This window comes from Coregonus lavaretus (assembly GCF_964263955.1).
Source record: "Coregonus lavaretus genome assembly, chromosome: 15".
In the NCBI taxonomy this organism is placed as follows: domain Eukaryota; kingdom Metazoa; phylum Chordata; class Actinopteri; order Salmoniformes; family Salmonidae; genus Coregonus; species Coregonus lavaretus.
In genome coordinates, this window is record NC_140002.1 from 50,901,730 (window position 1) to 50,927,080 (window position 25,351).

Sequence of the window (25,351 nt, forward strand, 5' to 3'; positions counted from 1 at the left end):
ACAATATCATTTAAAAACAAAATACCCTTTTCAAAGATTTTTCCATAAATACAGGTATTTTATCAACCAGCACATTTGAGTTCAGCCATAATGTTTGTTCTATCTTTTCAGGGGGATGAAATTAAAATTGTAACCAGCTCTGCAATGCTTGTTTGAAAAAAATAGATACTTTGAAAGAGTTTCATTTTCAATTAATGAGACATGGCAATCTCCACAAAGGCAAAAAGGCCTTTTTTAAACAATGGATGAGCTTTTCTTAGTAATCTACTTGAGAACCATTTAGGGTTCAAGTAAAACATTTGTATAAATGAAGCTTTTATAGAGAAAGGTTTAGTGCTTTTATATTTAATAATCTCAACCCACCCAGTTCATATTCATTATATAGACAGGCATGCTTGATCTTGTCTGGTTTAGCGAAATATTTTTTGCTCATATGATTTGAAAAATGTATCATCAGGAGTAGGCAGCGCCATAAGTAAGTGAGTAAACTGAGCTATGACTATGGAGTTAATCAGGGCAATTTTTCCGTAAATAGACAGGTATTTACCTCTCCATGGTTGCAGGATCTTGACTATTCTCACAAGTTTTCTGTTGAAATTCATTGTGGAGAGCTCATTTATATATTTTGTGATATGAATACCAAGTGATAAGATGAGTTTCTCTGGTATTAAGGAAGTCAGGATGCAAGAATACAAATAAACTCTTAGATGGAGATTTGATACAATGTATTTAATTATACGAACCCAGATTCAACATAACAAGCTGCAAGTGAGTTACCTCTTGCTATCAGAATGAGAGACAAAGAGAGATCTCAGTTTATATACTACAAGATAAACAAGTTTTAACCAACATCTTGCAACCATTACTGGAGGACCCTCCCAACCGAGATGGTACCAGCCGGCACCCCAGACGGGACAGTCCCTCTATAACTCATTCTAAGATAAATAACATTGGTTCCTTCATCTGGCTCCCAGAGTGACATGATAAATGGATTGAACACATTCCCAAATCCTGTGTAAACACGTAATATCACCAGGTATGTCTACCGTCAGCCCATTTTATAGGTAAACTCCAGGTTAACGTAATTTTTTTTTTTTTTTTATCCAATACATAATATTGTACACTTATCATAATTAGATTCTAGTCCAGAGAGTCCAGAAAAGTTATATAGATCTTCAATGAGACATTGCAGGGATCTAGCTTGCGGACTTAATATAAAACTTGAGTCATCAGCATACATGGACACCTTTGTTTTTAAGCCTTGGATTTCTAATCCTCTAATGTAGTTATTTGATCTGATTTTATTAGCTAGCATTTCGATGGCCATAACGAATAGATATGGTGACAGTGGAGACCCTTGTTTATCTCCTCTTGACAATTCAAAACTCTGAGAAGTAGCGACTATTTACTATTTTGCAATAAATTACTTTTACACATTTTATAAGACTCACCGAAATTGATAAAATCCAGTCTTACTTTATCGAAGGCCTTTTCAAAATCTGCTATAAATACCAGGCCTGGCTTCTTAGATGTTTCATGTTGTTCTATCATTTCTAGTAGTTGTCGTATATTATCTCCAATGTATTGTCCATGTAAAAATCCTGTCTGATAAGGATGAACAATACCTGGTAAAACCTTTTTAATTCTGAGTGCTATGCATTTCGCTAGTATTTTTGCTTCACAACATTGAAGTGTAAGAGGCCTCCAGATTTTAGATAGACTGGTCTTTATATTTGCCATCTGGGTCTGAAATCAGACATTCCTGCTGAGTACCTGACAGACTACCATTTCTATAGGAGTAGTTAAAACAAGCTAATAATGGAGCATTCAGTATATAAAAAAGGCTTGATACAGTGCCTTCGGAAAGTATTCAGACCCCTTGACTTTTTGTTACGTTACAGCTTTATTCTAAAATTGATTAAATTTGGGTTTTTTCCTCATCAATCTACACACAATACCCCATAATGACAAAGCAAAAACAGGTGTTTAGAAATTGTTGCTAATTTATTTACTCAGTACTTTTTTGAAGCACCTTTTGCAGCAATTACAGCATCGAGACTTCTTGGGTATGATGCTGCAAACTTGGCACACCTGTATTTGGGGAGTTTCTCCCATTCTTCTCTGCAGATCCTCTCAAGCTCTGTCAGGTATGGTGGGGAGCATTGCTGCACAGCTATTTCCAGGTCTCTCCAGAGATGTTCGATCGGGTTCAAGTCCGGGCTCTGGCTGGGACATTCAAGGACATTCAGAGACTTGTCCCGAAGCCACCCCTGCGGTGTCTTGGCTGTGTGCTTAGGGTCGTTGTCCTGTTGGAAGGTGAACCTTCGCCCCAGTCTGAGGTCCTGAGCGCTCTGGAGCAATGTTTCATCAAGGATCTCTCTATACTTTGCTCCGTTCATCTTTTCCGCGATCCAGACTAGTCTCCCAGTACCTGCCGCTGAAAAACATCCCCACAGCATGATGCTGCCACCACCATGCTTCACCGTAGGGATGATGCCAGGTTTCCTCCAGACGTGACGCTTGGCATTCATGCCAAAGAGTTCAATCTTGTTTTCATCAGACCAGAAAATCTTGTCTCTCATGGTCTGAGAGTCTTTAGGTGCCTTTTGGCAAACTCCAAGCGGGCTGTCATGTGCCTTTTACTGAGGAGTGGCTTCCGTCTGGCCCCTCTACCATAAAGGCCTGATTGGTGGAGTGCTGCAGAGATGGTTGTCCATCTGGAAGGTTCTCCCATCTCCACAGAGGAACTCTGGATCTCTGTCAGAGTGACCTTTGGGTTCTTGGTCACCTCTCTGACCAAGGCCCTTCTCCCTGATTGCTCAGTTTGGCCGGGCGGCCAGCTCCTGGAAGAGTCTTGGTGGTTCCAAACTTCTTCCATTTAAGAATGATGTTGGCCACTGTGTTCTTGGGGACCTTCAATGCTGCAGAAATGTTTTGGTACCCTTCCCCAGATCTGTGCCTCGACACAATCCTGTCTCGGAGCTCTACGGACAATTCCTTCGACCTCATGTCTTGGTTTTTGCTCCGACATGCACTGTCAACTGTGAGACCTTATATAGACAGGTGTGCACATTTCCAAATCATGCCCAAACAATTGAATTTACCACAGGTGGACTCCAATCAAGTTGTAGAAACATCTCAAGAATGATCAATGGAAACAGGATGCACCTGAGCTCAATTTCAAGTCTCATAGCAAAGGGGCTGAATACTTATGTAAATAAGGTATGTTTTTTAATTTTAATACATTTGCAAACATTTCTAAAAACCAGTTTTTGCTTTGTCATTATTTAAATAAATTTTTGAATAAGGCTGTAGCGTAACAAAATTTGGAAGAAGTCAAGGGGTCTGAATATTTTCCGAAGGCACTGTATACCTCTACCGATATGCCATCAAGCCCTGGGGTTTTTTCCTGACTGAAAGTTTTGAATAGCCTCAAAAAGTTATTCCTCTGTAATTTGGCCTTCGCACTGATCTTTTTGTACATTTGTCAATTTTCAATTTTTTGTATTATTTGGAAAGAATTCCTTACAGTAATCATCATTCAGAGGGTGAGGATGAGCCGGAAAAGAAAACATCTGCTTAAAATATTTAGCTTCCTCTTTTAAAATATCATTCGGAGAATCATAGATGACTCCGTCTTTAGTAACGAGTTTCTGCAAATTATTTTTGGTAGTGTTCCTTTGTTGTAGGAGCATTTTTCTCCATATTCCATCTAGTTTGCTTTATTTTTGTAATAGATTACATTTGATTGTTCTTTAATAAGTTCCTCCAGTTCTTTTTGTTTTTCCTCTAACTTATTTTGTATCTCTGTAGTACCGTTTTTTTGTTGCTATCTACCTGTACTATTAGTTCATGTATTTCCCTTGTTAGTCTTGTCTCTTTAGACAGAAACTGCTTTTTTATTATTATTGATGAATATTGACTTGAATGACATCTGAAGGTACATTTAAAGATTGATTCATTTACATTGAGTTTGAGTCCTTAGTGGTGAATTTCCACGACAGGTCCATATCTGTATATTTGGTTGTCACACACACACACACACAGACGCAGCTGCTTCCATTAAAGGTATTTTATGTGTGGTTCTAAAAAGGGAAGAATAAATACACTCATGAGGATTCATGCATACAATAATGATACACAAGCATAATGAGAAGCCTACATGCAAAGGTAGAGAGATGTGTAAACATATGGAGTAAACATGCTAATGAAGGAATAAACTAAGCTAACATATGGAATTGTTTTAAGGTGGTCATACCAAGGATCATTTAGCTATTTGATTTAGAATTTTAGGAACCCTTCAGGTATCAGAAAAAAATATTTAATGAAACATTGAATTTGGCTTTACTGCTATTAGCCCATAGAAACGCATTGAATAACAGATTAATACATGGGAAAACAGATAGTAAAAAAATACATCAAAAGGACGTTTGTTTTAAAGTGTCTGTCCTATATCTGAGAGATATAAGAAAGATCAGGAAATTATTATTTAAACAATTAGCCATATTTAACAAATGTTTGGGGGCACTAAACTACTTCCCTATACACTGAGTGTACAAAACATTATAAACACCTGCTCTTTCCATGACAGACTGACCAGGTGAAGGCTATGATCAGGCACATCTGTTTGTGTCAAGAATTGCAACGCTGCTGGGTTTTTCATGGTCAACAGTTTCCCGTGTGTATCAAGAATGAGCCACCACTCATATCGTCATACCGCCCTTCTCTCATCCTGGGATGTATGGTATTACCGGCTTCGTACACAAGGGGGCGCCAAAAAACACGCAAAATAACATTTTTACATACATTTTAGTCATTTAGCAGACGCTCTTATCCAGAGCGACTTACATGAGCAATTAGGGTTAAGTGCCTTGCTTAAGGGCACATCGACATATTTTTCACCTAGTCGGCTCGGGGATTAGAACCAGCGACCTTTCGGTTACTGGCACAACGCTCTTACCCACTAAGCTACCTGCCGCCCAACCAATTGGGCGGCTATTACCAGAATGTTAACAAAATTAGCACAAGTAATAGAGCATTTCCATGGAGGCTGCTAGCTAAATATACTAATGAGCGGAAACGAAAATAAACGAATTGCAAAGACAGGCTCATAAAGTTATACATATATAGTAGGAGCTACCGAATGTCATTTTTGGTGAGTTTGGAAATCTACAAGCGAATGTGAACAAGAGACATTGTGCAAATAAACCAAGTTTTGAAGCATGCTTATCTTAAGGAAGAACAGTACTGGCTCTGGAGCAGCATGTGTACATGCTGTGTCTGTGTGGAGTCTGGAGTTGCAAGGGCAACGGGCCTGCCTGCTCTGCTCTGAGAAGATGGAGGAGGAGCAGATGGGCCGAAATGCAAGGAAATCAAAAGATATCAGTGGCAGCTGTACAGGTAACTCATCCAAAGGGCTTTGACTTCTCAAACATGGCAGAAAGTTAACACAATATGATGCCCCGTCACCTTATTAATTCAGCCACTTACTTACTAGCAAGTTAAACTTAGGGTTCACGTTAACGCAGAATTCTTTGCTTTTCATGCAGATTTTTTTTTTTAAACGCATAAGAAATAACTTGCTGCGTTTTGTAAACGCACAACTAAAATGCTTCTTATTGTGATTTCTGCTGGGCATCAGATTAATTTTGTGCTTCAGTTGCACTTCTCTACTCGGATGAGAATTCACAAACAGGCATTCTATCAGCAGACAGTGCTCTGACTGATATGTAGCTACTTTTATCCGGTACTTCTCTCGGTGTAGCCAGCCTACTTTTCTCTGGTAAAATGCTAGATTCACTTTAAGAAAAACATTAGGAAATGTAGCTGACAACATTCTTTCTATGATAAACAGAAATATGATGGCCATGCATCGTTTCAGCAAAAAATACCTTGCTTTTTCATTGTAAGCTCATTTACTTGTGTGGCTGCCAGCCAAATAGCGTTGCACTTCTGTTGTCATCTGCAACTCAATATTAGGAAGGTGTTCTTAATGTTTTGTACACTCAGTGTATACTTCCATCATTTTTTTAAAACTGGTACCGGGCTACCTTCAGACGAGAGTAATCTTTCCATAGAGTGGTCATATTAGTTTTGTAGGCCAAACCGTTCGGAGACGTTTTGGTGAGAAGACATTTTCGGGATGTCCCATTGGCTGACAAAAACCGCTTTAGCTCGTCACCTTCCACTGCGGATGTGGAAGGCCGCCATTGGCGGATGTGGTGGATTGAGATGCAGCCCATGCAAAAAAACTTATATCGCTATCTTAAACAGACAGATTTTGATGGGGACTTTTTTTATGATGCTAATTTGATTAATGTGGATGCTACTAAGATTCTGGATAGTTCTGAATAATGATGAGTGAGAAAGTTAGATGCACAAATATCATACCCCCTCTAACCATTACAATAACAGGGGAGGTATGATATTTGTGCATCTGTAACTTTATCACTCATCATTATTCACAATTCATTCAGGACTATCCGTAATCATGGTAGCAACCACATTAATGGAGAAGTATTTAGAAACATATTCTATTCTTATTTACAATACAAGTGATTCCAAAATGACACAATACATTATTTAACATTAATTTCTATTGGGCACAAAATAATCTGAAACACAACCGAAACAAACAGCAAATGCATCCAACAAGTTTGTAGAGTCACAAGCTTGATGTAATCATTGCGTGCTAGTATGCTGTGTGGAATATGGGACCAAATATTACACTTTTGAGGTCTTTAATACACATGTAAGTGAATTTGTCCCAATACTTTTGTTCCCCTAAAATGGGGGGACTTTGTACAAAAAGTGCTGTAATTGCTAAATGGTTCACCTGAAATGGAGGAAAATGCTACCAAATGAAAGCTTTAACCTCATAGTCATTGTATAATTACTAGGACAAGCATGTCACCAGAGAGAGAGAGAGAGAGAGAGAGAGAGAGAGAGAGAGAGAGAGAGAGAGAGAGAGAGAGAGAGAGAGAGAGAGAGAGAGAGAGAGAGAGAGAGAGAGAGAGAGAGACATAAAGGGCCTCATTAAAATGTATGGCACTCTCTCTGGCCTAACTAGGGCTATATGTTATCTGAAGCCATGGCTATTGAGCCATGGCTACACGAGAACAGGCTCGATAGGGCTGGAAAGTTCCAGAAACTACAGTTGAAGTCGGAAGTTTACATACACTTAGGTTGGAGTCATTAAAACTCGTTTTTTCAACCACTCCACACATTTCTTGTTAACAAACTATAGTTTTGGCAAGTCGGTTAGGACATCTACTTTGTGCATGACAAGTAATTTTTCCAACAATTGTTTACAGACAGATTATTTCACTTATAATTCACTGTATCACAATTCCGTTCATCTGTACAAACAATAGTACGCAAGTATAAACACCATGGGACCACGCAGCTGTCATACCGCTCAGGAAGGAGACGAGTTCTGTCTCCTAGAGATGAACGTACTTTGGTGCGAAAAGTGCAAATCAATCCCAGAACAACAGCAAAGGACCTTGTCAAGATGCTGGAGGAAACAGGTACAAAAGTATCTATATCCACAGTACAACGAGTTCTATATCGACATAACCTGAAAGGCCGCTCAGCAAGGAAGAAGCCACTGCTCCAAAACCGCCATAAGAAAGACAGACTACGGTTTGCAACTGCACAAGGGGACAAAGATCGTACCTTTTGGAGAACTGTCCTCTAGTCTGATGAAACCAAAATAGAACTGTTTGGCCATAATGACCATTGTTATGTTTGGAGGAAAAGGGGGAGCTTGCAAGCCGAAGAACACCATCCCAACCGTGAAGCATGGGGGTGGCAGCATCATGCTGTGGAGGTGCTTTGCTGCAGGAGGGACTGGTGCACTTAACAAAATAATGGCATCATGAGGAAGGAAAATTATGTGGATATATTGAAGCAACATCTCAAGACATCAGTCAGGAAGTTAAAGCTTGGTCGCAAATGGGCCTTCCAAATGGACCCCAAGCATACTTCCAAAGTTGTGGCAAAATGGCTTAAGGACAACAAAGTCAAGGTATTGGAGTGGCCATCACAAAGCCCTGACCTCAATCCTATAGAACATTTGTGGGCAGAACTGAAAAAGTGTGTGCGAGCAAGGAGGCCTACAAACCTGACTCAGTTACACCAGCTCTGTCAGGAGGAATGGGCCAAAAGTCACCCAACTTATTGTGGGAAGCTTGTGGAAGGCTACCCGAAACGTTTGACCCAAGTTAAACAATTTAAAGGCAATGCTACCAAATACTAATTGAGTGTATGTAAACTTCTGACCCACTGGGAATGTGATGAAAGAAATAAAAGCTGAAATAAATCACTCTCTACTATTATTCTGACATTTCACATTCTTAAAATAAAGTGGTGATCCAAACTGACCTAAGACAGGGAATTTTTACTAGGATTAAATGTCAGGAATTGTGAAAAACTGAGTTTAAATGTATTTGGCTAAGGTGTATGTAAACTTCCGACTTCAACTGTATGTGATGGCAGCCTGCTAATAACAGTAGTGGTAGCATGTGTTATTGACACTTGAACTGGAAACACTTAATACACATGTAGAAATGCAGTAGCCTAATGAAATGGCAATACAAATGCATGCATGTACAAACACTAGCATTAGCTACAAGCTAACCATAACAAACTTCACTCAAACTCTTAAACCTGACAAGTAGGCCTAGTCTTGCACAGGACAGGCGTTGCACAACACAATATACACAATTCTCAACACTTACATATCAATGGATGCACAACATTTCAGTTAGGAACAACATGTGAAAGTCTGTCAGCAACACAACTATTTGCTTCTCTTGCCATGGCAAAATATGCACTAACTAGAGGTGAGGGGAGCCGGAGTCCTGCAGCGCATTCAAGCGCCCTGATTGGTTGGATGAACAGGGGTGTGAATGGTGACTGACAGGGCTGCCAATCAGGTTGAAAAGGCCTGCCTTTTTTACAGAGGGAGTAGGCAGTCCTAGCGAACCCCCACATGTGTACATCTCACTCATTTTATCAGAGAACCGGGGTTATGCAAGTAACCATACGCTTTCAGAAAGGTGTGTGCTGTTACGTGTAGGATTTTAGGTGTGTGTGTGTGTGTACCTGTTGCGTGTCTCCCTCTGTGTAGGGCAGTTTGGTAGAGATGTGGAACATGATCTCCTGTTCTCTGTAGTCTGTGTAGACTGACTGTGAACCTGTCTGACCATGACATACATCCAGACCACCACGGAAGCTACAGGGACAGGGAGAGGAGGAACAGGGTTTAGGATTAGAGCCTGTGTTATTCTTAACCTCTCATTTCTTTACCTCTCACCGTCAACCCCCATTCTCTCTCTCTTTCTTCCTCAGTCTCTCCCCCACCCCTCTTTCCTATTATATATATATATATATATCTCTGTCTCTCAATTCAATTCAATTCAATTTAAGGGCTTTTTTGGCATGGGAAACATATGCTAACATTGCCAAAGCAAGTGAAGTAGATAAATAAAAGTGAACAATAAAAATGAACAGTAAACGTTACACTTACAAAAGTAAAAAAAAAATAAAGACATTTCAAATGTCATATGATGTTTATATACAGTGTTGTAATGATGTGCAAATAGTTAAAGTACAAAAGGGAAAATAAATCAATATAAATATGGGTTGTATTTACAATGGTGTTTGTTCTTCACTGGTTGCCCTTTTCTTGTGGCAACAGGTCACAAATCTTGCTGCTGTGATGGCACACTGTGGTTTTTCACCCAAAAGATATGGGAGTTTATCAAAATTGGGTTTGTTTATTCGAATTCTTTGTGGGTCTCTGTAATCTGAGGGAAGTATGTGTCTCTAATATGGTCATACATTTGGCAGGAGGTTAGGAAGTGCAGCTCAGTTTCCACCTCATTTTGTGGGCAGTGTGCACATAGCCTGTCTTCTCTTGAGAGCCAGGTCTGCCTACGGCGGCCTTTCTCTATTATTTGGTTGGGTCTAATTTTGTTGTTGTTGTTGTCCTGGGGCTCTGTGGGGTCTGTTTGTGTTTGTGAACAGAGCCCCAGGACCAGCTTGCTTAGGAGACTATTATCCAAGTTAATCTCTCTGTGGGTGATGGCTTTGTTATGGAAGGTTTGGGGATCACTACCTTTTTGGTGGTTGTAGAATTGAACGGCTCTTTTCTGGATTTTGATCATTTGTGGGTATCGGCCTAATTCTGCTCTGCATGCATTATTTGGTGTATTTCATTGTACACAGAGGATATTTTTGCAGAATTCTGCATGCAGTCTCAATTAGGTGTTTGTCCCATTTTGTGAATTCAAATTCTTGGTGAGCGGACCCCAGACCTCAAAACCATAAAGGGCAATGGGTTCTATAACCCTCTCTGTCTCTCTCTCTCTCTGTCTGTTTTTAACACCCCGTCCCTCTCTCTCTTACCCTTTAAAGTCCTGTAGGTCTACAGTCTCTCCCAGTAAACTGAGGAACTCAGTGAAGGCTGGCGTCTCCTCACTGTTTCTAAACAACTCCTCCTCCGAAACCTGACAGACAGACATTGAGAAAGAGAAAATAGTGTGAGATTGTTTTTTTTATTAAAACCCAAACAGCATAGCTAAACTCCAATACACACACAGAGCAAAACTCACCTGTCCAAACCTCTGGTAGATGACCCCAAACTTGAAGGTGGTGTTCACCTCATGTTCATCATAGCTTACTATAAGCTGGGAGGCCTGGTAAATACACAGAGTAATCACTTATAGCAGTTATTGGTCATGATGTGATACACTGCGTGTATTTGTGTGTATCTGAAGTTGAGCTCACCTTGGGATACAGAACTGGACTGAACCGGAGACCAACAGCATCCTCACACAGCAGCTGAACACACAACAAGTTATGAACACACCGAAGCACACAACATATAGTTAGGAAGGTATGTACACTGTACATAGCTAGATCTTATCTCAATGAACCGAGATAATTCAACAATATTCATAGTTTGCCAAATCCTCCAAAAATATGGTGGTCCCCTGTGGTTTCTGTAGTAACTGTGTAGTGGTTTGGTTACCTTGGCTAGGTGAGGGACACTAGGCAGCTCAGGAAGTTCTGCTAGAGAGATCCTATCATACATTGTCTTCATCCTTGACCTGACAGAGAGAGAGAGAGAGAGAGAGAGAGAGAGAGAGAGAGAGAGAGAGAGAGAGAGAGAGAGAGATGAAAATGACAGTGTTAGAGATCAAAATGATCTCAAATACTCTGATAATGGCGCTGGAGGAGATGGTGCCGTTTTACGGGTTCCTAACCAATTGTACTATTTTGTGTGTTTTTTCACGTTGATTATAACTTATTTTGTACATGATGTTTCTGCCACTGTCTCTTATGACTGAAAAGAGCTTCTGGATATCAGAACAGCAATTACTCACCTCGAACTGGACAAAGATTTTTTCTTTAAAGAGTCGGACGCGAATGATTTACTCCAGATACAAGACCAGGCCCAAATCCCCGTCATTCGCATTAAGAAAAGACGCCGATACAGGGGACGCAGATCCAAGTGGGTAACCCGCCTCTACCATCCGTCCTATTGGCCAACGTGCAATCATTGGAGAATAAACTGGATGAGCTCATTTCAAGACTATCCTAACTACGGGACATACGATTTTTTTATAGCTTATGTTTCACTGAGTCGTGGCTGAACAACGACATGGATAATATACAGTTGGCTGGTATTTCCATGCATCGGCAAGACAGAACAGATGCCTCCGGTAAGACAAGGGGTGGCGGTCTGTGTCTATTTGACAATAACAGCTGGTGCGCGAAATCAAATATTAAGGAAGTCTCAAGGTTTTGCTCGCCTGTGGTAGAGTATCTCATAAGCTGTAGACCACACTATTTACCAAGAGAGTTTTCATGTATATTTTTCGTAGCTGTCTATTTACCACCACAAAACCGATGCTGGCACTAATACCGCACTCAACGAGCTGTATAAAGCCATAAGCAAACAAGAAAATGCTATTCCAGAGGTGGCACTCCTAGTGGCCGGGGACATTAATGCAGGGAAACGTAAATCCGTTTTACCTCATTTCTACCAGCATGTTACATGTGTAACCAGAGGAAAAAAACCTCTAGACAGCCTTTACTACACACACAGAGATGCGTACAAAGCTCTCTCTCGCCCTCCATTTGGCAAATCCGACCATAATTCTATCCTCCTGATTCCTGCTTACAAGCAAAAACTAAAGCAGGAAGTACCAGTGACTCGCTCAATACGGAAGTGGTCAGATGACGCAGATGCTAAGCTACAGGACTGTTTTGCTAGCACAGACTGGAATATGTTCCGGGACTCATCCAATGGCATTGAGAAGTATACCACATCAGTCACCGGCTTCATCAATAAGTGCATCGATGACGTTGTCCCCACGGTGACCGTACGTACTACATACCCCAACCAGAAGCCATGGATTACATGCAACATCCTCACTGAGCTAAAGGGTAGAGCTGCCACATTCAAGGAGCGGGACTCTAACCCGGAAATAATAAGAAATCCCGCTATGCCCTCAGACAAACCATCAAACAGGCAAAGCATCAATACAGGACTAAGATTGAATCCTACTATACCGGCTCCGACGCTCGTCGATGTGGCAGGGCTTGCAAACTATTATGGACTACAAAGGGAAGCCCAGCCGCGAGCTGCCCAGTGACACAAGCCTACCAGACGAGCTAAATGACTTCTATGCGACTTCGAGGCAAGCAACACTGAAGCATACATGAGCGCACCCGCTGTTCCGGACGACTGTGTGATCACGTTCGCCGTAGCTGATGTGAGTAAGACCTTTAAACAGGTCAACATTCACAAGGCCGCAGGGCCAGATAGATTACCAGGACGTGTACTCTGAGCGTGCACTGACCAAGTGACAAGTGTCTTCATTGACATTTTCAACCTGTCCCTGGCCGAGTCTGTAATACCTACATGTTTCAAGCAGACCACCATAGTCCCTGTGCCCAAGAACACCAACGTAACCTGCCTAAATGACTACCAACCCGTAGCACTCACATCTGTAGCCATGAAGTGCTTTGAAAGGCTGGTCATGGCTCACATCAACACCATCATCCCAGAAACCCTAGACCACTCCAATTTGCATACCGCCCCAACAGATCCACAGACGATGCAATCTCTATTGCACTCAACACTGCCCTTTCCCACCTGGACAAAAGGAACACCTACGTGAGAATGCTGTTCATTGACTACAGCTCAGTGTTAAACACCATAGTGCCCTCAAAGCTCATCACTAAGCTAAGGACCCTGGGACTAAACACCTCCCTCTGCAACTGGATCCTGGACTTCCTGACGGGCCGCCACCAGGTGGTAAGGGTAGGCAACAACACATCCGCCACGCTCATCCTCAACAAGGGGGCCTCTCAGGGTTGCGTGCTTAGTCCCCTCCTGTACTCCATGTTCACCCATGACTGCGTAGCTAAGCACGACTCCAACACCATCATTAAGTTTGCAGACGAAACCGGTGGTAGGCCTGATCACCAACAACGATGAGACAGCCTGTAGGGAGGAGGTCAGAGACCTGGCAGTGTGGTGCCAGGACAACAACCTCTCCCTCAACGTGATCAAGACAAAGGAGATGATCATGGACTACAGGAAAAGGAGGACCAAGCACGCCCCCATTCTCATCGACGGGGCTGTAGTGAAGCAGGTTGAGAGCTTCAAGTTCCTTGGTGTCCACATCACCAACAAACTATCATGGTCCAAACACACCAGTCGTGAAGAGGGCATGACAACACCTATTTGCCCTCAGGAGACTGAAAAGATTTGGCATGAGTCCTCAGATTCTCAAAAGGTTCTACAGCTGCACCATCGAGAGCATTCTGACTGGTTGCATCACCGCCTGGTATGGCAACTGCTTGGCCTCCGACCGCAAGGCGCTACAGAGGCCAAGCATCACTGAGGCCAAGCTTCCTGCCATCCAGCACCTCTATACCAGGCGGTGTCAGAGGAAAGCCCTATAAATTGCGAAAAGACTCCAGCCACCTTAGTCATAGACTGTTCTCTCTGCTACCGCACGGCAAGCGGTACCGGAGTGCCAAGTCTAGATCCAAAAGGCTTCTTAACAGTTTCTATCCCCAAGCCATACGACTGCTGAACAGCTAATCAAATGGCTACCCGGACTATTTGCATTGCTCCTCCCTTCCCCCCCTTTTTTTATGCTGCTGCTACTCGCTGTTTATTATCTATGCATAGTCACTTTACCCCTACCTGCATGTACATATTACCTCAATTACCTTGACTAACCTGTACCCCCGCCCATTGACTCGGTACCGGTACCCCCTGTATATAGCCTCGTTATTGTTATTTTATTGTTGCTCTTTTATTTTTTTACTTTAATTTATTTAGTATATATTTTTCTTAAAACTGCATTGTTGGTTAAGGGCTTGTAAGTAAGCATTTCACAGTAAGGTCTACACCTGTCGTTTTGGCGCATGTGACAAATATATAAATATTTTTATTTTATTTTTTAAAACTTGTGTATGTATTTCTTACTCATGTTAAGTGTGGGCAGTCACAAACGGTGTGTAATGGTCAGTTGTGTTAAGGAGTGGTCAGGTGTGTTAAGGTGTGTTGTGTTCTTACCTGAGGATGACGTGTAGATACTCCTGACCCTTCACTTCCTCGTGTTTCACAGACATAATGAGGTTGCCATGACTACTGGCCACGCAGTAAAAATTCAAGTGCTCCTATCACATAGAGAGGGAATAGGACAGCGTTTATAGGAGACAGACAGACAATCAAAAAAAGTATGTAACACTGAAAGAATAGGACAGTGAAAGTGTTTATACTCTACAAAGTCAGACAGAATGGTCAAAATGTGATACATTGCCAGAAAGTATAAGACCCATAGGGCTCTGGTCAAAAGTAGGGCACTACAGTGCCTTCAGAAAGTATTCACACATTTTGTTGTGTTACAGCCAGAATTTTAAATGGATTACATTTACATTTGTTGTCACTGGCCTACACACAGTACCCTATAATGTCAAAGTGGAATTATGTTTTTCATAATTGTCTTGAGTCAATAAGTATTCAACCACTTTGTTATGGCAAGCCTAAATAAGTTTAGGAGTAAATATTTGCTTAACAAGTCACATAATTGTCACACCCTGGCTCTGGGACTCTATATGTTGAGCCAGGGTGTGATCATTCTATGTGTTCTGTTTCTATGTTGGGTGTTTCTAGTTCGTCATTTTCTATGTTTGACTGAGTGACTCCCAATCAGAGGCAACGAGTGTCAGCTGTGTGCTGGTTGTCTCTGATTGGGAGCCATATTTAACTGTCAGTGTTTCACTTTGTGTTTGTGGGTTTTTGTTCCTTGTCGGTCTTTGTCACCGTGGACTTCACGAGTCGTTTATTGTTTTGGTTTTGTGCTTTAATATAATAAAGTATCATGTTCGCTCAACACGCTGCGCATTGGTCTACTTCGCTTCAAGACGATCGTGACAGAAAAACCCACAAATCCAGGACCAAGCAGCGTGTCCAGGAGCAGGCAGCCTGGTCATGGGAGGAGATATTAGACGGGAAAGGGTCCTGGACCTGGGAGGAGATCCTGGCCGGGATGGATCGCCGGCCATGGAGTGAGACGGTGGAGAGGCGACGGAGAGAGGAGCAGCGGCGTCAGCAGGGTCAACGTCGGACAGGCGAGAGGCAACCCCAAAAAAATTTTAGGGGGGGGCACACGGCAGGGACGACGAGGGAGCAGGAGGTAGTGTTGCAGAGGATGGAGCATTTGGAGGCGATAAGGGAAAGGGTGAGAAATGAGGCACGGCGAGAGGAACTCGGTAGGCAGCTGAGGGAGCGGGGGGTTATGACGAAACCCAGTCCCGCTCCTCACACCAAGCAAGTGGTGTGCGTCACCAGTCCGGTCCGGCCCGTTCCTGCTTCCCGTACTAAGTGTAAGGTGCACGCCGCCAGCCCAGCCCGGCATGTTCCTGCCCCTCGCACCAAGCCTACGGTGTGCGTCGCCAGCCCGGCCCGACCTGTTCCTGCCACTCGCACCAAGCCTACGGTGTGCGTCGCCAGCCCAGTCCGGCCAGTTGCTGCTCCACGCACCAAGCCTACGGTGTGCGTCGCCAGCCCAGCCCGGCCTGTCCCTGCTCCACGCACCAAGGCTACGGGGTGCGTTGCCAGCCCGGCCCGGCCTGTTCCTGCCACTCGCACCAAGCCTACGGTGTGCGTCGCCAGCCCAGTCCGGCCTGTCCCTGCTCCACGCACCAAGCCTACGGTGTGCGTCGCCAGCCCAGCCCGGCCTGTCCCTGCTCCACGCACCAAGCCTACGGGGTGCGTCGCCAGCCCGGCCCGGCCTGTCCCTGCTCCACGCACCAAGCCTACGGTGTGCGTCGCCAGCCCAGCCCGGCCTGTTCCTGCTCCACGCACCAAGCCTACGGTGTGCGTCGCCAGCCCGGTCCGGCCTGTCCCTGCTCCACGCACCAAGCCTACGGGGTGCGTCGCCAGCCCGGCCCGGCATGTCCCTGCTCCACGTACCAAGCCTACGGTGTGCATCGCCAGCCCAGTCCGGCCTGTTCCTGCTCCACGCACCGAGCCTACGGTGTGCGTCGCCAGCCCAGCCCGGCCTGTCCCTGCTCCACGCACCAAGCCTACGGGGTGCGTCGCCAGCCCGGCCCGGCCTGTCCCTGCTCCACGCACCAAGTCTACGGTGCGCGTCGCCAGCCCGGTCCGGCCTGTTCCTGCCACTCGCACCAAGTCTACGGTGCGCGTCGCCAGCCCGGCCCGGCTCGTTCCTGCCACTCGCACCAAGCCAGGGGTGCGAGTCGTCAGTCCGGCACAACCCGTGCCTGGGTCATCGGTGCCAATTCAGGTACCGCTCAACTGCTCCACTAAGGAGCTGAAGCCTACCGCTCCTGCTACGTCCAGTCCAGCTCCAGCCAGCGGGGCCAGACCGGACCAGGGGCGCTATGAGGGGTTTGTTGGAGGGTGGTGGGCAAGCCCGGAGCCGGAGCCGCCACCGAGGAGGAATGCCCACCCAGCCCTCCCCTGTTTTGCTCGTATTTAGGCGCGGTCGCAGTTCGCGCCTTTAGGGGGGGGTACTGTCACACCCTGGCTCTGGGACTCTATATGTTGAGCCAGGGTGTGTTCATTCTATGTGTTCTGTTTCTATGTTGGGTGTTTCTAGTTCGTCATTTTCTATGTTTGACTGAGTGACTCCCAATCAGAGGCAACGAGTGTCAGCTGTGTGCTGGTTGTCTCTGATTGGGAGCCATATTTAACTGTCTGTGTTTCACTTTGTGTTTGTGGGTTTTTGTTCCTTGTCGGTCTTTGTCACCGTGGACTTCACGAGTCGTTTATTGTTTTGGTTTTGTGCTTTAATATAATAAAGTATCATGTTCGCTCAACACGCTGCGCATTGGTCTACTTCGCTTCAAGACGATCGTGACAATAATAAGTTGCATGGACTCACTCTGTGTGCCGTAATAGTGTTTAACATGATTTTGTAATGACTATCTCATCTCTGTACCCCACACATACAATTATCTGTAAGGTCCCTCAGCCGAGCAGTGAATTTCAAACACAGATTCAACCACAAATACTAGGGAGGTTTTCCAATGCCTCACAAAGAAGGGCACCTATTTGTAGATGGGTAAAAATAAGAAAAAGCAGACATTGAATATCCCTTTAAGTATGGTGAAGTTATTAATTACACTTTGGATGGTGTATCAATACATCCAGTCACTACAAAAAAACAGGCGTCCTTCCTAACTCAGTTGTTGGAGAGGAAGGAAACCACTCAGTGATTTCACCATGAGGCCAATGGGGACATTAAAACAGTTACAGAGTTTAATGGCAGTGATAGGAGAAAACTGAGGATGGATCAACAACATTGTAGTTACTCCACAATACTAACCTACTTGACAGACTGAAAAGAAGGAAGCCTGTACATAATACAAATATTCCAAAACATGCATCCTGTTTGCAACAAGGCACTAAAGTAATACTGCATAAAATGTGGCAAAGCAATTCACTTTTTGTCCTGAATACAAAGTGTTATGTTTGGGGCAAATCCAATACAACACATTACTGAGTACCACTGTCCATATTTTCAAGCATAGTGGTGGCTGCATCATGTTATGGGTATGCTTGTAATCGTTAAGGACTGGGGAGTTTTTAAGGATGAAAAATAAACTGAATTGAGCTAAGCACAGTCAAAACGATGGAAAACCTTGTTCAGTCTGCTTTCCACCAGACACTGGGAGATGAATTTACCTTTCAGCAGGACTATAACCTAAAACGCAAGGCCAAATCTACACTGGAGTTGCTTACCCAGAATAAAGTGAGTGGCCGAGTTAGAGTTTTGACTTAAATCTGCATGAAAATCTATGGCAAGAAAATGGTTGTCTAGCAATTATCAACAACCAAGCTTGAAGAATGTTGAAAAGAATAAAGGCCAAATGCTGCACAGTCCAGGTGTGAAAGGTGATTCTATTGACTCAGTGGTTGAATAAATATCTAATCAAGATAATCATTTTTTTTTTTTTTTTTTTACAAATGTTAGAATTTCTATTCCACTTCCAACATTACAGGCTTTTGTGTAGATCGTTGACAAAAAATGACAATTAAATCAATTTTAATCTCACTTTGTAACACAACAAAATGTGGAAAAAGTCAAGTGGTGTGAAAACTTTCTGAATGCATATAGGGCATAGGGTGCGATTCGAGATGCACTTTAGGCAGCACAGTATTTCAATTATTGACATGTTACAGGTCAGAGAAAAAGGTAATGTGATGTGTTGCCATGGCACTGACCTTGCCCAGGAAGTGCTTCCTGTAGGCACGTGCTGCGTCGTTACTCTCCAGCCGGTACCCATAACCCACTTGGGCAGCGTCCCCCTCTTCCCCTTCTCCTCCCCCTCCGTCGTCCCCCCTGTCACACAGAGAAGGGGTTGGGGGGACGAGGGCGTCAGGGTCCTCGATCCAGTATCCCCCAAACTCCGGCAGGATCACCTGGGGGTACGGACCACCCCTTTCCAGCACCTGGGGAGGGACAAACAACAATTTGTGTGTGTGTGTGTGTGTGTGTGTCAGTGTGTCAGTGTGTCTGCATGTTATCAGTTTGCTGACGTACCTCCTCTATCCTGGGGTATGGGATGTAGTCATCCTGTAAGAGAGAGTGGAATCAGGTTCTGCTCTACATACAACACACACACACACACACACACACACACACACACACACACACACACACACACACACAGTACTCTGTACAAAGATTTGAAAAGCAGCTAACACAAAGGACAAGACGAGCTCGACACAAAATAAATATGACCATGAGGTGTTTTTTGTCTTTCTCTTGTAAAAATGTAGTATGAATAAATTAGTGCTTTATGTTTTTACACCACAAAGACAAGCAAACTCACATGCATTACTGTCTGAACTAAAAGCGCAAATGAATTTCACTTGACTTGTCAAATCAGGGGTGAATGAGATAAAGACTGCCGAAATGAATTCATGACAACACAGAACATGAGTTTGTAAATAAAGAGGGTATGAATGACTATGGGTATATTTCCACTATATACAGTATATTCAGTGAACGGATGGATATGAGGACAGACAGACATGCTGTCCACACCTTCAGTCTCTGAGGACCAGCCACTGTTTTCTCTGCTACCTCTGGTACCTGCTTAGGGGGGTTAGGGGTTATACGTGCAATGTATGGGGTAGATGTTAGAGGTCAGAGGCAGAGGGTTGGGGGGTTGGGTAGGTGGGTATGGTGGGATTTGGAGGCAGGGGGTTAGGATGTAAGGGATAGAGGTTTAGGGAAAGGATGTTGGATATTTATGAGGGTGAGATGTTTGGAGTTGTAATTTATGAGAATAAGGGTTGTAGGAGTTAGAAAGCACAAATAAGAGAATATTAAAAGCATAGTAGTAAGAGTGTAGAATGAGTGGTTCTGAAACCTTGTTGCTATATATAATGACTGACTCAATGCATTCTGGGAAGTGTCCAAGGTCATGAACCCCCTGATGACCTCATGGTAACCTTTGACCCATGACCTTATCATCAGTTCGGTTGTCACCTGGAGGATTCTGGGTTATTAATCAGACAGACACAGACGACAGGAGTTCCATGCTTACCTCCATTTTCTCCATCATGTCAAAGAAATGGGCAGACTGGAGAGAGAGAAAGAGAGAGAGAGAGAGAGAGAGAGAGAGAGAGAGAGAGAGAGAGAGAGAGAGAGAGATGCACAGTCTCAGTAACTTCTTTCTCACTCTTTTTAAAAATCATTTTTTGGGCCATTTCTCTGACATCGCCTTCTCTCACATCACTTCCTGGTCCTGACTGAGCTGCAGCGGAGAGGAAGAGGCGGAGTGAGAGGTTTTACTCATTGCAAAATCTTTCCAAGTGAAAATAACTTGGTAGACTGCCAAGTGAGGAGTTTTTGTATGGGGGGCAATGAGAGAGTGTTGAATTTAGTCAAGATGTTGTTATTTTGACACGTGAGGCTTATTTGATCGAGCAGACGTTTGGTAATGATTAGGTTGTTACGAGTGTACTTATATAAGTGTGATGCAGGTGAGAAAAAACACTTTATATCGGAGTTGTCCCTGTTGAAATTCAAGATGATCTATGCGTATTCATGAGGCTAGCATAGCATCTCACTCTCAATGTAATACGTCAACACCCCTCATAGAATATTCCAAAAAGTGTTTTGTATTTTTTCCACCTTTATTTAACCAGGTAAGCCAGTTGAGAACAAGTTCTCATTTACAACTGTGACCTGGCCAAGATAAAGCAAAGCAGTGCGATAAAAACAACAACACAGAGTTACACATGGGATAAAACAAATACAGTCATTAACACAATAGAAAATATATATACAGTGTGTGCAAATGTAGTACGTTTTGGAGGTAAGGCAATAAATAGGCCATAGTGCAAAATAATTACAATATTAGTATTAACACTGGAATGATAGATGTGCAGAAGATGATGTGCAAATAGAGATACTGGGGTACAAATGAGCAAAATAAATAACAATATGGGGATGAGGTAGTTGGGTGGGCTAATTACAGATGGGCTGTGTACAGGTGCAGTGATCGGTAAGCTGCTCTGACAACTGATGCTTAAAGTTAGTGAGGGAGATAAGAGTCTCCAGCTTCAGAGATTTTTGCAGTTCGTTCCAGTCATTAGCAGCAGAGAACTGGAAGGAATGGCGACCAAAGGAGGTGTTGGATTTGGGGATGACCAGTGAGATATACCTGCTGGAGCGCATACTACGGGTGGGTGTTGCTATGGTGACCAATGAGCTAAGATAAGACGGGGATTTGCCTAGAAGTGATTTATAGATGACCTGGAGCCAGTGGGTTTGGCGACGAATATGTAGTGAGGGCCAGCCAACGAGAGCGTACAGGTCACAATGGTGGGTAGTATATGGGGCTTTGGTGACAAAACAGATGGCACTGTGATAGACTACATCCAATTTGCTGAGTAGAGTGTTGGAGGCTATTTTGTAAATGACATCGCCAAAGTCAAGGATCGGTAGGATAGTCAGTTTCACGAGGGCATGTTTGGCAGCATGAGTGAAGGAGGCTTTGTTGCGAAATAGGAAGCAGATTCTAGATTTAACTTTGGATTGGAGATGCTTAATGTGAGTCTGGAAGGAGAGTTTACGGTCTAACCAGACACCTAGGTATTTGTAGTTGTCCACATATTCTAAGTCAGACCCATCGAGAGTAGTGATTCTAGTCGGGCAGGCGGGTGCAAGCAGCATTCGATTGAAGAGCATACATTTAGTTTTACTAGTGTTTAAGAGCAGTTGGAGGCTATGGAACGAGTGTTGTATGGCATTGAAGCTCGTTTGGAGGTTTGTTAACACAGTGTCCAATGAAGGGCCAGATGTATACAAAATGGTGTTGTCTGCATAGAGGTGGATCTGAGAGTCACCAGCAGCAAGAGCGACATCATTGATATACACAGAGAATAGAGTTGGCCCGAGAATTGAACCCTGTGGCACCCCCATAGAGACTGCCAGAAGTCCAGACAACAGGCCCTCCGATTTGACACATTGAACTCTATCTGAGAAGTAGTTGGTGAACCAGGCGAGGCAGTCATTTGAGAAACGAAGGCTATTTAGTCTGCCAATAAGAATGCGGTGATTGACAGAGTCGAAAGCCTTGGCCAGGTTGATGAAGACAGCTGCACAGTACTGTCTTTTATCGATCGCGGTATATAATATCGTTTAGGACCTTTAGCGTGGCTGAGGTGCACCCATGACCAGCTCGGAAACCAGATTGCATAGCAGAGAAGGTACGGTGGGATTCGAAATGGACGGTGATCTGTTTGTTAACTTGGCTTTCAAATACTTTCGATAGGCAGGGCAGGATGGATATAGGTCTGTAACAGTTTGGATCTAGAGTGTCACCCCCTTTGAAGAGGGGGATGACCGCGGCAGCTTTCCAATCTCTGGGGATCTCAGATGATACGAAAGAGAGGTTGAACAGGCTAGTAATAGGGGTTGCTACAATTTCAGCGGCTAATTTTAGAAAGAAAGGGTCCAGATTGTCTAGCCCAGCTGATTTGTAGGGGTCCAGATTTTGCAGCTCTTTCAGAACATCAGCTATCTGAATTTGGATGAAGGAGAAGCGGGGGGGGGGCATGGGCAAGTTGCAGCTGGCCGGGGTAGGGGTAGCCAGGTGGAAAGCATGGCCAGCCGTAGCAAAATGCTTATTGAAATTCTCGATTATCGTAGATTTATCGGTGGTGACAGTGTTTCCTAGCCTCAGTGCAGTGGGCAGCTGGGAGGAGGTGCTCTTATTCTCCATTCTCCATTTTGGAGTTAGTGCTACAGGATGCACATTTCTAGATGCAAAATAACGAGATGTATCCACCAATCCAAAGAGAGTAGTAGGCGGGAGCTTGACAGCCCGCCATTCCACTCTGTGGACATCGAATCCAATTGTTAGGGTGGAGACACAAGCATCTCGTCATTATATCCAGTATCTCTGGCTGCAGAAGCAGCAAAGGCACATCACTCCCTCCCAGGCCGGACTCTGATGACCCTGCACTTCACTGAACTAGACCCTGACTGTAGGCTGTACTCTGACAGCTATTATAAACTGTGTGGTTTGCGCCCTGAATGCTGATTGGCTGAAAGCCGTGTTAAATTTAAGCAATAATGCCCAAGGAGCTGTGTTATATGGCCAATATACCACGGCTAAAGGCTGTTCTTACGCATGATGCAATGCGGAGTGCCTGGATACAGCCCTTTACCGTTGTATATTGGCCATATATCACAAACCCCTGAGGTGCCTTATTGCTATTATAAACTGGTTACAATGTTGTTATTTTTTTTTTTTTACTGTTCTAATTACGTTGGTAACCAGTTTATAATAGCCATAAGGCACCTCGGGGGTTTGCGGTATATGGCCAATATCCCATGGCTAATGGCTGTGTCCAGGCACTTAGCCGTGGTATATTGGCTATATACCACACCTCCTCGGGCCTTATTGCTTAGATATAGCCTTAATATAGCCCTACTCGGCTGCATTCAATCTGTACATTGTTGAAAATGTTCAGCTGAACAACAGCCAACTCCTACATTACACACAGACATAGGATCTGTACAGCAGTAACGTTTGTTTCTATGAATGCCTATACCTAGGAGTGTTGATTTCACACACACACACAGAACCCAACACACATTTACCATCACTCTCTCACACAATCATCACATACAGCATACTGTGGCACAAGAAATCAATGGTCGAGAACGCCATGCCGATAATGGATACACATTTACATAAGTGTACACATTCAAAACGTCATACTACCTGCTGGGGTTGGTCAGATAGTCCATTGGAAACTGGTTCTCTCTCCTCCATTCTCTATACCTGTGTGTGTGAGTGTTTCTATGTGTATGTGTGTGTGTGTTTGTGTGTGTGTGTGTGTGTGTGTGTGTGTGTGTGTGTGTGTGTGTGTGTGTGTGTGTGTGTGTGTGTGTGTGTGTGTGTGTGTGCGTGCGTTTTTCTATGTGTATGCGTGCGTGTGTGCGTGCGTGCGTGTTTCTTTGTGTATGTGTGCGTGTGTGTGTGCGCATGCGCGTGAGTGTGTGTGTGTTACCTTCATGGTGGGGGGTGCGGTGCGCGGGGGAGAGGGGGGGCAGTCTGCTAGGGGAACGTTAGAGATGGTCAGCAGCTCTCTCTCCTGCTTCCTGAAACAAACAACAGCAACAACAAAGCTGTTATCACTCCTACCATACACCTTTAAAACGCTCCTCTTTCTCCCTCTCTGTCAATCTCTCGCTATTACAAACACACACAACAATCATTATGTACTAAACATCTGTGTGACACAGAAATTAAATATGTCCTAGTTTGACCATTGTTATCATCATCACAGTGAGAAAAGAGAGAGAGGGGAAAGCGACATTCAAAGAGAAAGAGAGCGAGAGAGAGAGAGAAAGAGAGAGAGAGAGAGAGAGAGAGAGAAAGAGAGAGAAATGATCTGTTCTCTATAAATACCAGGCCAATCCCTCATAAGCTCTTTCTCTGCAAATAGACTGTATAGATTCTTCACTGGACTTATTATTATTAAAGAGACAGCAACACTTAATCTATTATAGGGGACTAACACACACACACACACACACTCAAATCCCACACAGTGGTGGAAAAAGTACTAAACTGTCATACTTGAATAAAAGTAAAAAGTAAATGCTATAAATCAAAATCTTTATGTTAAGCAAACCACACGAAACAATTTTTGTATTTTATTTTTTTATTTACAGACAGACAGGGGCACACTAAAACACTCAGACATCATTTACAAACACAGTTTTTGTGTTTAGTGAGTCTGCCAGGTCAGAGGCAGTAGGGATGACATCATGTTATATTGATAGGTTGCGTGAACTGGACCATATTGCTGTCCTGCATGAGCATTCTAAATGTAACGATTACTTTTGGGTGTCAGGGAAAACATTTTCTTTAGGAATGTAGTGAAGTAAAAGTAAAAGTTGTCCAAATATAAATAGTAAAGTAAAGTACAGACACCCAAAAAACGACTTAAGTAGTTATTTCAAGTATTTTACATCACTACACACAGACACACAAACAAACGTGCACTCTTCCACATACACACAGACATGCACAAGTGTAAGACATGTGCAAGAGACACTGGCATGCATACACACTTCTGTCTTACTGCTATAACATACTCTTTCATTCTGCACTGAATCTATGCTTCCGCTGTCCATTCACACCATCTATACCATAGTTCCAACAGACACCGACGACCCAATTCAACTACACTATAAACATAGTTAAAATACAGTAAAGACACTAAATACTCTCTTACTAATAAAAATCACTGCCA

At 43.6% G+C, this 25,351-nt stretch overlaps 1 protein-coding gene across 1 annotated transcript in view; it reads right to left on the bottom strand.

Moving 5' to 3' along the window:
- Positions 1-25,351, bottom strand: part of rap1gap2b (RAP1 GTPase activating protein 2b) — a 91,605-nt gene that overhangs the window by 18,893 nt on the left and 47,361 nt on the right. Inside the window, exons 3-12 of the mRNA XM_084178487.1 lie at positions 24,101-24,191; positions 20,119-20,154; positions 19,107-19,139; positions 18,788-19,015; positions 14,609-14,712; positions 11,039-11,117; positions 10,795-10,848; positions 10,620-10,703; positions 10,414-10,514; positions 9,109-9,238 (exon numbers count right to left, since the gene is read on the bottom strand). Coding sequence (XP_084034613.1) covers positions 9,109-9,238; positions 10,414-10,514; positions 10,620-10,703; positions 10,795-10,848; positions 11,039-11,117; positions 14,609-14,712; positions 18,788-19,015; positions 19,107-19,139; positions 20,119-20,154; positions 24,101-24,191 — 940 coding nt within the window. The remainder of the gene's footprint in view (positions 1-9,108; positions 9,239-10,413; positions 10,515-10,619; positions 10,704-10,794; positions 10,849-11,038; positions 11,118-14,608; positions 14,713-18,787; positions 19,016-19,106; positions 19,140-20,118; positions 20,155-24,100; positions 24,192-25,351) is intronic.